Source organism: Staurois parvus, unplaced genomic scaffold (genome assembly GCF_062004578.1).
Source record: "Staurois parvus isolate SC_StPar_1 unplaced genomic scaffold, SC_StPar_1.0 ptg001842l, whole genome shotgun sequence".
Taxonomy (NCBI): Eukaryota; Metazoa; Chordata; class Amphibia; order Anura; family Ranidae; genus Staurois; species Staurois parvus.
This window is the reverse complement of record NW_028319638.1, coordinates 264,312-276,697: the sequence shown is the minus strand read 5'-3', so window position 1 is coordinate 276,697 and position 12,386 is coordinate 264,312. Positions and strand designations below refer to the sequence as shown.

The window sequence follows — 12,386 nt, the reverse complement described above, 5'->3', positions numbered from 1 at the left end:
GAAGACCACACTGGGGGCCACTCCTGTCAGCTAAAACATTTTGACATAGATAGCAAAACCTATTTGGGGTCCCAGTACTTGGGATAAAAAAAGAGAAAATAATTTTGTGACACTATTTGAAATAGTATTAATTATGGGAAATATGTCGCTGATTAATCAAAATAAAATGACAAAAAATAATAATAAATTACAAATAATAAAATTATTTGTTTCACATTTTTGTACATTTTTCATCTTTAAAAGAAAACAATCTTATCTGGGTATTTATGAGAACCTCGTGTGAGTTAAAGATGCATGAAGTTGTATGTAAAAATTATGGTTAGCAAAATAGTCAGTTATTTTGAGGTTAACCAAAGGATATTGAAAATGCTACATTTGGTCTGTGGGGTTGCAATGACCCCCCGGGTCATATCAGGGTAAGTACAACTATGAGCCCCTGAATGTTTACATTTTATAAAAGACAATACTGAATTTTTTAATCAACTGAAAATGGCCCAGGAATACAAAAATGATAATGATATCACGATGATATTTTCAACACGATGCCTGGATCAACCTCAAGTGATAATAAGACCTCAGAAGTGCCTCCATGAGATCTTTGTTCCTCAGGCTGTAGATCAGAGGATTCAGCAATGGGTTAATGAGGGCAGATATGACTGAAAACGTTTTTTCTAAATTGAACATATTGCTGGAAGATGGAACCAAGTAAATGAAAATTAAGGAGCCATAAAAGATGAAGACCACGGTGAGGTGTGAGGTGCAGGTGGAGAATGCTTTCCTCTTTCCTGCCTTACTATGAATTCTGAGGATGGTACTGAAAATATAGACATATGGAAGAAAGGTCAAAAGAAAGACTCCCAATCCAACACTAGCACCTTCTAGGAATAAGACCACCATGTTTATGAAGGGGTCGGTACATGTAATCTGATATAAGTGTGGAAGGTCACAAAAGAAGTTGTGGATGGAAGATGTTCTGCAGAAGGACAACCTGAGCAAAAGTAAAGCATGAACCAATGCATTTGTACATCCAGCAACCCAGACCATGGAGGCCATATAGGCACAGACCCTCCAAGACATCATTAGTTTGTAATGTAGGGGGTGGCAGATGGCAATGTAGCGGTCGTAGGACATAGCCGAGAGCAAGAAAATTTCTGAAGAAAGAAAAGAGAGGTAGAAAAAGACTTGGGCTGTACAGGCAGGAATGGATATTGTTCGGCTCTTCATGGCCAAGTCATAGAGCATCCTCGGTGCGGTCACTGATGAATAGGACATGTCCACAAATGCCAAGTTGGCAAGAAAAAAATACATTGGGTTGTGCAGATGGTGGTCAGTGAGGACCAAGAAAAATATAAGGAGGTTTGTGATAAGAGTCATCAGATAGATCAGAAGGAAAAGCCCAAAAAGTGCATTCATGGTCAGTGGATGGTCTGATAGACCTACGAGGGTAAAAGACGTAATCTCTGTCAGATTCCTCATATTTTTCTGTTTTTCTTCTCTGTTTATATTTATCACTATAAAACAATAATACTATTATGGATCTGAGGATTTAATAATTGGAAACACGTACGGTGTGTCCATGCATTACACTCAGGTGTACATGTAGGCGTCTAGCAGCTAATGACATCTTCTTATATAAAATGTTGTCAGTCCCTCAGGACCATCTGCTGTGTTGAACAGAAAGCTGAATGTCTCACGACAGGTCTCTTAGGAGTCAATTTATGACCCCTTGGGAGCCCCTTTTCTACAACTAAGAACAGTCTTTAAAATCAGAATTAAAAATCCATTGGCTAGTGAACTAAAACGATATAAAAAGAATGTATAGTTTAGTTCCATATATAGTTCAAACCTCCATACATACAGCACCACTCCAGACTACATTGTTACATAGTTAGTCTGGCTGAAAAAAAGACAAAAGTCCATCCAGTTCAACCATTAAAAAAAAAAAAAAAAAAAAGTTATGCTCCTACACCCACAGTTGATCCAGAGAAAGGCAAAAAAACCCAGCAAAGCACGATCCAATTTGCTCCTGCAGGGGAAAATATCCCTTCCTGATCCCCCGAGAGGCAATTGGATATTCCCTGGATCACCTTTCCCTATAAATGTTATATCCAGTTATATTCTGTGTATTCAAGAAAGAATCCAGGACTTTCCTACAGCAATCCACTGAGCTGGCCACAACCAACTCTGGAGGGAGTCTATTCCACATTCTCACAGCTCTTACTGTGAAGAAACCTTTCCGTGTTTGGAAATTACATTTCCAAATCTACTGCCTCATACAATCTCTTTGGGTGTTTAGGGTTTTGGTTCAAAAAGCCCAGCTCTGCTTACTCTTGGAAAATGTAGATGAATAGGAGTCGCACATCAAGGATATCGTCCTGCTTAGTGAACCATCCATAGTACCGTATATCTCCTTCCATGAGGTCATTGCTCAGAGGTCACCTTGCCTTGATGCCCTTAACCAAAATGGCTTGAACATAATGGAAGTAGCTATATTATGGCCAGGGGCGTCCCTAGGCAGGTGTGGGGGGTGTGCGCTGCACCGAGTGACACCTTTTGCATGGGGTGACACCGGACCCGCTCCACCAGGGGTAGACTGTCTGAGGGCCCAGGGTCACTATAGGGCCCCATGAGAGGCTCAGTCCATCCCTGCTGCTGAAATAAGCAAGCATCGAGGGGACGGACAGTAAAGCAGGCACTTCGGACACCTCTCCTCCTCGGGGTTTCAGCAGAGTTGCAGGTCCACATCCCTGCCATGGGGGCTGAAGTCCGAGAGCTGGAGGGGTGGGCAGAGTATGCAGCAGGTCAGTGTGATCCCCGGACCCCGGTGACAGCACTGCAGATTCATGTAGTAGTTGGGGGGAGAGAGAGAGGGGAGAGAGATAGAGGGGGTGAGAAAGAGGGCATAGAGAGGGGGGGGAAAGAGGGCATGGGGGGGAGAAAGAGGGCATAGAGAGAGGGGGGGAAGATGGCAGAGAGAGAGGGGGGGGAAGATGGCAGAGAGAGAGGGGGGGGGAAGAGGGCAGAGAAAGAGTGGGGGGGGGAGGAAAGAGGGCATAGAGAGGGAGGGGAGAAAGAGGGCATGGGGGGGAGAAAGAGGGTAGAGAGAGGGGGGGAGAAAGAGGGCAGAGAGAGAGAGAGGGGGTGTCACCAAGTGTTCCAGCACCGGGTGACACCAACCCTAGGGACGCCCCTGATTATGGCTGGTTCAATAGAGAACACTTAAAGCGGATTTCCGGTTCTGCCCCCCCCCTTTAAAAAAAAAAATTAAAAGTCAGCAGCTACAGATACTGAAGCTTTTGACTTTTAATATTAGGGCACCTCCCTGTCCAGGGATCCAGCGGTGTCCTCATCCCAAAATAATTCTTCAATCGGCTGTAGGGTGTTTGAGCCGCCATCTTAACTAAGGGAAACTGGCAGTGAAGCATTGCAGCCTCACGGGCACTTCCCTACTGCGTATGCGCTTTGTGAATGGGATGCAGTCCGCTGGGACCTTTTGAGGTTCCTGGAGGGCTGCGGGGGGGGGGGGGGGGGGGGAAGCTGAACTTCCGTCTCAGTTCTCTGCAGTGAACTGAGCCAGAAGTGGGAACTGGTACCTGTCAAAACCAGGTATCTCCCCCCTTCCCCCCAAAAAGGTGTCAAATCTGGCAGCTGAGGGGGGGAGGGGGGGCAGATAAATGGAGCTTCCACTTTTGGGAAGAGATCTTTGGTTACTATTCATCTATACTCACCGGCCACTTTATTAGGCCCACCTTGATAGTCCCGGGTTGGACCCCCTTTGTCTTCATTCTTCGTGGCATAGATTCAACAAGGTGTTGGAGACATTCCTCAGAGATTTTGATCCATATTGACATAAGTTCCTGTTGCCTTTCTATCATCTGGAACCAGTCTGCCCATTCTCCTCTGACCTCTGACCTCAACAGGGCATTTTCCTCCACACAACTGCCACTCACTGGATATTTTCTCTTTTTCGGACCATTCTCTGTAAACCCTACAGATTGTTGTGCGGGAAAATCCCAGCAGATCAGCAGTTTTTGAAGTACTCAGACCAGCCCATCTGGCACCAACAGCCATGCCACGTTAAAAGGCACTTAAATCCCTTTTCTTCCCCATTCTGATGCTTGGTTTGAATTTCAGCAAGTCGTCTTCACCACATCCAGAAGCCTAAATGCATTGAGTTGCTACCATGTGATTGGCTGATTAGCTATTTGGGTTACCAAGCAATTGAACAGGAGGACCTCATAAAGTGGCCGGTGACTGTATATACTACTATAAAAAGGGCAGCACAGTGGCTAAGTGGTTATCACTTCCACCTGGCAGAGCTAGGGTCATTTGTTTGAAAACCAACTGTGGCACCACCTGCTTCGAGTTTGCATGCTCTCTCTGTGCCTGCGTGGGTTTCCTCTTGGTACTCCAGTTTCCTCCCACACTCCAAAGACATGCTGGTAGGTTAACTGGATCCTATCTAAATTTGCCCTAATATATGTATGTATGAATGTAAGTTAGGGACCTTAGACTGTACACCCCTTGAGGGTTAGGGACTGATGGGAATGTACACTATATTGCCCAAAGTATTCAGCCAGCCCTCCAAATCATGTGATTCAGGTGTTCCAATCCCCTCCATATCATGTGATTCAGGTGTTCCAATCCCCTCCCAATCATGTGATTCAGGTGCTCCAATCCCCTCCATATCATGTGATTCAGGTGTTCCCATCCCTTCCATATCATGTGATTCAGGTGTTCCCATCCCCTCCATATCATGTGATTCAGGTGTTCAATCCCCTCCATATCATGTGATTCAGGTGTTCAATCCCCTCCATATCATGTGATTCCGGTGTCCCAATCCCCTGATAATCATGTGATTCAGGTGTTCCAATCCCCTCCATATCATGTGATTCAGGTGTTCACTCCCCTCCCAATCATGTGATTCAGGTGCTCCAATCCCCTCCATATCATGTGATTCAGGTGTTCCCATCCCCTCCATATCATGTGATTCAGGTGTTCCCATCCCCTCCATATCATGTGATTCAGGTGTTCAAATCCCCTCCCTATCATGTGATTCAGGTGTTCCAATCCCCTCCATATCATGTGATTCAGGTGCTCCAATCCCTTCCCTATCATGTGATTCAGGTGTTCCAATCCCCTCCATATCATGTGATTCAGGTGTTCCAATCCCCTCCATGGACACAGGTGTATACAATCAAGCCCCTAGGCATGCAGACGGCTTCTACAAACATTGGTGAAAGAATGGGTCGCTCTCAGGAGCTCAGTGACTCCAAGCGTGGTCCCGTGATAGGTGGCCACCTGGGCAATAAGTCCATCCGTGACATTTCCTGGCTACTAAATATTCCACGCTCAACTGTTAGTGGGATTATAACAAAGTGGAAGCAAGTGGGAACAACAGCCACTCAGCCACCAAGTGGTAGGCCATGTCACATGACAGGGCGGGGTCAACGCATGCTGAAGCGCACAGTGCACAGAAGTCACCAACTGTCTGCAGAGTCAATAGCTAAAGACCTCCAAACTTGGTGTGGCCTTCAGATGAGCCCAACAACAGTGCGTAGAGAGCTCCATGGAATGGGTTTCCATGGCCGAGCAGCTGCATCCAAGCCTTCCATCACCAAGTGCAAGGCAAAGCGGCGGATGCCGTGGTGTAAAGAATGCCGCCACTGGACTCTAGAGCAGTGGAGACGTGTTCTCTGGAGTGACCAATCATGCTTCTATGGAAATCCGAGGGGAATGTCTGGGTTTGGCGGTTGCCAGGAGAACGGTACTTGCCTGACTGCATTGTGCCAAGTGTAAAGTATGGGGGAGGGAGGATTATGGTGTGGGGTTGTTCTTCAGGGGTTGGGCTTGGTCCCTTAGTCTCTTAAGGCGACATGTTGGACAATTTATTGCTCCCAACTTTGTGGGAGGAGTTTGGGGATGGCTCCTTCCTGTTCCAACATGACTGCCCACCAGTGCACAAAGCAAGGTCCATAAAGACATGGAGGAGCCAGTTTGGGGTGGAGGAACTTGACTGTCCTGCACAGAGTCCTGACCTCAACCCCATAGAACACCTTTGGGATGAATTAGAGCGGAGACTGCGAGCCAGGCCTCCTCCCCCGACATCAGTGCCTGACCTGACAAATGTGCTTCTGGAAGAATGGTCCAACCTTCCCATAGACACCCTCCTAAACCTTGTGGACGGCCTTCCCAGAAGAGTTGAAGCTGTTATAGCTGCAAAGGGCGGGGCCGACTCAATATTGAACCCTACGGACTAAGACTGGGAGGCCATTAAAGGTCATGTGTGTGGAAAGGGCGGGGCCAACTCAATATTGAACCCTACGGACTAAGACTGGGGGGCCATTAAAGGTCACGTGCGGGGAAAGGCAGGTGGCCCAATACTTTTGGTAATATATATATACATGCAACTTAAAAGGTGACACTAATATATGAGACTCATTCCATGCAAAGCAAGATAGTTCCAGCTGTGATTTGTCATCATTGTGATGATTATGGCTTACAGCTCATGAAAACCCCAAATCCACAATCTCAGAAAATGAGAATATTCCATGCAATCAATAAAACATGGATTGTACATAGAACAATATCGCACCTCTGAAAAGTAGAAGCTGCATATGTACTCAGTACTTGGTTTGGGCCCCTTTTGCAGCAATTACTGCTTCAATGGGGCGTGGCATGGAAGCTATCAGCCTGTGGCACTGCTGAGGTGTTATGGAAGACCAGGATGCTTCAATAGCGGCCTTCAGCTCTTCTGCATTGTTCGGTCTCATGTCTCTCATCTTTCTCTTGGCAATGCCCCATAGATTCTCTATGGGGTTCAGGTCAGGCGAGTTTGCTGGCCAATCAAGAACAGTAATCCCACGGTCATTGAACCAGGTTTTGGTGCTTTTGGCAGTGTGGGCGGAGCCAAGTCCTGCTGGAAAATGAAGTCAGCGTCCCCATAAAGCTCGTCTGCAGAAGGAAGCATGAAGTGCTCCAAAATCTCCTGGTAGACGGCTGCGGTGACCCTGGACTTAATGAAGCACAGTGGACCAACACCAGTAGATGACATGGCTCCCCAAATCAACACAGACTGTGGAAACTTCACACTGGACTTCAAGCATCTTGCAGTGTGTGCCTCTCCATTCTTCCTCCATACTCGGGGTCCTCGGGCCTCTCCATTCTTCCTCCATACTCGGGGTCCTTGGGCCTCTCCATTCTTCCTCCATACTCGGGGTCCTTGGGCCTCTCCATTCTTCCTCCATACTCGGGGTCCTTGTGCCTCTCCATTCTTCCTCCATACTCGGGGTCCTTGTGCCTCTCCATTCTTCCTCCATACTCGGGGTCCTTGTGCCTCTCCATTCTTCCTCCATACTCGGGGTCCTTGTGCCTCTCCATTCTTCCTCCATACTCGGGGTCCTTGGGCCTCTCCATTCTTCCTCCATACTCGGGGTCCTTGGGCCTCTCCATTCTTCCTCCATACTCGGGGTCCTTGGGCCTCTCCATTCTTCCTCCATACTCGGGGTCCTTGGGCCTCTCCATTCTTCCTCCATACTCGGGGTCCTTGGGCCTCTCCATTCTTCCTTCATACTCGGGGCCCTTGTGCCTCTCCATTATTCCTCCATACTTGGGGTCATTGTGCCTCTCCGTTCTTCCTCCATACTCGGGGTCCTTGGGCCTCTCCATTCTTCCTCCATACTCGGGGTCTTTGGACCACTGAGCAGCAGACCAGGTCTGTTTTTCTTTAGCCCAGGTAAGACGCTTCTGACGTTTGTTGTTCAGGAGCGGCTTGACAAGAGGAATATGACATTTGAAGCCCATGTCCAGGATCCGTCTGTGTGTGGTGGCTCTTGATGCACTGACTCCAGCCTCAGTCCACTCCTTGTGAAAGTCCCCAACACTTTTGAATGGCCTTTTCCTGACAATCCTCTCCAGGCTGTGGTCATCCCTGCTGCTTGTGCACCTTTTTCTTCCACACTTTTCCCTTCCACATAACTTTCTATTAATGTGCTTTGATACAGCACTTTGGGAACCTCCAACTTCTTCTGCAATTCCCTTTTGAGGCTTTCCCTCCTTATGGAGGGTGTCAGTGATGGTGTCAGGTCAGCAGTCTTTCCCATGATTGTGATTCCTACTGAACCAGACTGAGAGACCATTTAAAGGCTCAGGAACCCTTTGCAAGTGTTATGGCTGAATGAGCTGATTAGAGTGGGACACTTTGAGCCGAGATTATTCCACCTTTTCACAATATTCTCATTTTCTGAGATTGTGGATTTGGGGTTTTCATGAGCTGTAAGCCATAATCATCACAATGATGACAAATCACGGCTTGAACTATCTTGCTTTGCATGGAATGAGTCTCATATATTAGTTTCACCTTTTAAGTTGCATCACTGAAATAAATCAACTTTTGCACCATATTCTCATTTTTTGAGTTTCACCTGTATATAAAAAACCCTTAAGTTTGGGTGGCTAAAAATTGGCCAGTGGCAACATTGAGGACAGCACCGACAAGCCTGAAATTGGGGACACAAGTCACAGGGAGGTGTCATTCTAAAGATAACTGGAGCTGCAGTCCTTAAGTATGGATGGGTAAAATATGGCCAGTGGCACCACAGTTGGAAGGCCAGGCCAAGTGAAGACACAAGCCACAGTCAGCAAGCTATCTCCTTAAAGAACAAACGCCCTTGGGTTGGGGTAGGAAAAAACTGACCAGAAGCATCACAGTTAGACGGCAGCACAATGGCCAAAATGCAGAGACTGAAGCCACAGTGCGTTTTCTTCTTAAGCTGGAGTTTCAGCCCCTTTTAACTTTATTTTTAAGTTGTTTCACAAAAAATGACCTACAAAACATGCCCCATATGATGAGACCAACCCAACGCCTCATAGGATTCATCTTTATAGTGGCTAGAATCCTGATTGTGAGATCTCGGAAATCTCCCAAGAACCCTTTTGATCTTTTAAAGGCTAAATTGTCCTGCATAATGTTAAACGAACGCCTCTCTGCCACCCTGAAGGACGATATGCCCAGGTTCCAAGAACCTGGGACCCTTGGGTTACTTCTTGGGTTACTTGCCAGACAGGGAAAGCCTACTTAGGTTTATAGAAAACCATCCTGGGTCACAGGTGAGGCTCGCTGTCTTTTCTCTAATCCCGCCCCCCCCCTTTTTTTTTTCTTCCACCATTTTCTTTTCTGTCTTCTCTGATATCTTCCTTTACTTAGCTTTCTTTTTCATTTTTTCTCAGTTTGGGTGGGACTGTGGGATCACAGGTGGACTGACAGGGTCCCTCCTCCCATTCTGAAGGCTAATCATCAAGCCAAAAAGATCGGACCTCAAGGTTTATCAATGGTGGGGGCTATCTCAGGCAATGGCGACCCCCACTTAAGAGGAACCTTTTAAGAGGCTATTATACTCATCTTCAGAGAACACAGCATCAACCCAAGTCATCGTGTACTGGTACTTTCTTATCTTTCCTACTATATTGTTCCACTTTAGAATTGTGAAAACTTTAATAAAAACAATCGGAAAAAAAAACAGGTTCCATATGCACGTACAATTATAAGTACATTGATAACTAGACAACTGCAATGTCAGATACATGAGATTCATTGGGGGGGGGGAGTGGAAGGCACCAAAATGACTGCATTACCCAATAAGTTGACAAAGCATTTGTCATGGAATTGCAGCATGGTGTCATGGATGGAGTGAGGAATTCCCATCGTAAGAATTAGCGAGTCCATTCCTTCATAGATATAAGCTGGGTTGATCGTGTTGATGTACAGTGAGACGATAACCCGTTATACCACACTGAATAGAAGAAGCAAAAAGTTTCTCATGAAATGCTCACCAATTCACCAAAAGGTAGAGCGTCTCTAGTACTGGCACTTTGCTGCATATGAGAATAATCATGTAATTGTACCACCTCAGCAACCAGTTGTACCCAACCAAAGCTAAGGGTTCTAGCTCTTTACTGACTATCCACTGTGCCATCCAACCAAGTGTTAAAATGGCAACCCTTATAAAATGTAACTACAAAATGATGGAAGCTAAAAGAAAAGCCGTGTTCCTTTTGTAGTGTGTTAGGTCCCTCTGTCCACCAACCAAGAAGTAATAGAGGTGATAAATCTATAAAAATACTTACAGTGGATTTTAAATTCAAATGTTGAAGATTGTACTCAGTTATAGAAAAGGGGCTCTCAAGGGGTTATAAATTACATCTTAAGAGATCTTTAATGAGGATTTCAGCTTTGTGTTCCTACAACACAACAGACTGTCCTGAGAGAATGCCGACATTTTATATTTTATATAAGAATAAGTCATCAGCTGAACAAATGTCTTCATAAACTGAGTATCATGTGCAGCCACAACATAAATCCTCAGATTGGTCATTTTATGACTGCTTTATGCTGAGAAATTTAAACAGAGGAAAAAAAAAAGATTAATACAAGGAATCTGCCAGAGATTACCTCTTGTGGGTCCATCAGACCATCCACTGACCACGAATGCACTTTGTGTGCTCTTCCATCTGATCTCTCTGATAACTGCCGGGACTGCCGACATCTTATATAAGAATACATCATTAGCTGCCAGAAATGTCGGCATGTAACCCTGAGTGTAATGTGTAGGCACTCCGTACAGGTTTGTCCTATTAATAAATCCTCAGATCCATAATTTTATTACCGTTCTATAGTGATACATAAAACACAGAGAAAGAAAAATGAATAATATGAGGAATCAGACAGAGATTTCCTCTTTTACCCTCGTAGGTCTATCAGACCATCCACTGACCATGAATGTACTTTTTGGGCTTTTCCTTCTGATCTATCTGATGACTCTTATCACAAACCTTCTTATATTTTTCTTGGTCCTCACTGACTCCCATCTGCACAACCCAATGTATTTTTTTCTTGCCAACTTGGCATTTCTGGACATGTCCTATTCATCAGTGACCGCACCAAGGATGCTCTATGACTTGGTCTCAAAAAGCCGATCAATATCCATTCCTGCCTGTATAGCCCAAGTCTTTTTCTACGTCTCCTTTGCTGACTCAGAAACTTTCTTGCTCTCGGCTATGTCCTACGACCGCTACATTGCCATCTGCCGCCCCCTACATTACAAACTAATGATGTCTTGGAGGGTCTGTGCTCATATGGCCTCCATGGTCTGGGTTGTAGGATGTTCTCTCTCATTGGTTTATATTTTATTTTTGCTCAGGTTGTCCTTCTGCAGAACATCTTCCATCCACAACTTCTTTTGTGACCTTCCACACTTATATCAGATTACATGTACTGACCCCTTCATAAACATGGTGGTCCTATTCCTAGTAGGTGGTAGTTTCGGATTAGGAGTCATTCTTATGACCTTTCTTCCATATGTCTATATTCTTAGTACCATCCTCAGAATCCAAAGCAAGACTGGAAAGAGGAAAGCATTCTCCACCTGCACCTCACACTTCACCGTGGTCTTCATCTTTTATGGCTCCTTAATTTTTATTTACTTGGTTCCATCTTCCAGCAATATGTTCAGTTTAAACAAACTATTTACAGTCATATCTGCCCTCATTAACCCATTGCTGAATCCTCTGATCTACAGCCTGAGGAACAAAGATCTCATGGAGGCACTTATGAGGTCTTATTATCACCTAAAGTTAATCCGGGCATAATTCTGAAAATATCATTGTGAACATTGACACTTTTTTTTATTTCTGTACCTTTCTTTTATAAAATCAAACATAAAAATTGCTGAGCTGCCTCTACTATAAAAAAATGAATGGATAAATAAATGAACACCCTACTACATATAGGGTCCCTACAAATGGGCATATACTTCAGTGCCCTATGGGCTGACAATCATGTGCAAAAAAATCCCCATCCGCATCCAATGTGAATACTAAATGATACAATATTTAATCTTCTTATCCATAGCAATTCTCTGTGCGAAGTGCTCCAATTAGTGCTCCCCCTCCAGAGCCCCACTCACCACCAATAACTGACCACCTTGGATGGTAGGTCAGATATCACGAGATGTTGCAGCGCTCTCCTGCAGAAAGTTGGCCGTCTGTATGGTGGTGATACCTCTATACACTGATAATGGACTCCATATGTGGAAACACCTCTAGACCAGTCGCTTGTGAGAACTCCTCCAGAACCTCCACAGTCCTCCTCCACCATAGAAACATCAAAAGGAAACTTCCATAGTGTAACACTGTGTTTATTAGGTAAAAAACACCTAAAATTGCACTTACATAAAAAACGTGTGTATGGCACTTTAACCCCTCGTATACCGGGCACTTTCACCCCTTTCCTGCCCAGGCCACGTTTTCAGCGTTGTCGCACTTTGAATGGCAATTGCGCGGTCGTGCAACACTGGACCCATTTTAAACTTTTATAAATTTTTTTTAGA

General features: G+C 45.2%; 2 protein-coding genes across 2 annotated transcripts; one reads left to right on the top strand and one right to left on the bottom strand.

Moving 5' to 3' along the window:
* Positions 1-534: 534 nt before the first annotated feature.
* Positions 535-1,482, bottom strand: LOC149434065 (olfactory receptor 1G1-like). Its single transcript, XM_089664157.1, has one exon. The coding sequence runs from the start codon at positions 1,474-1,476 to the stop codon at positions 535-537; it is 942 nt and encodes a 313-aa protein (XP_089520283.1). The 5' UTR covers positions 1,477-1,482.
* A 9,219-nt stretch (positions 1,483-10,701) lies between these two features.
* LOC149434064 (olfactory receptor 2A12-like) lies at positions 10,702-11,646 on the top strand. Its single transcript, XM_089664156.1, has one exon. The coding sequence runs from the start codon at positions 10,702-10,704 to the stop codon at positions 11,644-11,646; it is 945 nt and encodes a 314-aa protein (XP_089520282.1).
* Positions 11,647-12,386: the final 740 nt, after the last annotated feature.

Bases quoted from the DNA above. Each gene is read 5' to 3' on its own strand.
- LOC149434065 (XM_089664157.1), bottom strand. From the start codon at position 1,476: ATGAGGAATCTGACAGAGATTACGTCTTTTACCCTCGTAGGTCTATCA.
- LOC149434064 (XM_089664156.1), top strand. From the start codon at position 10,702: ATGAATAATATGAGGAATCAGACAGAGATTTCCTCTTTTACCCTCGTA.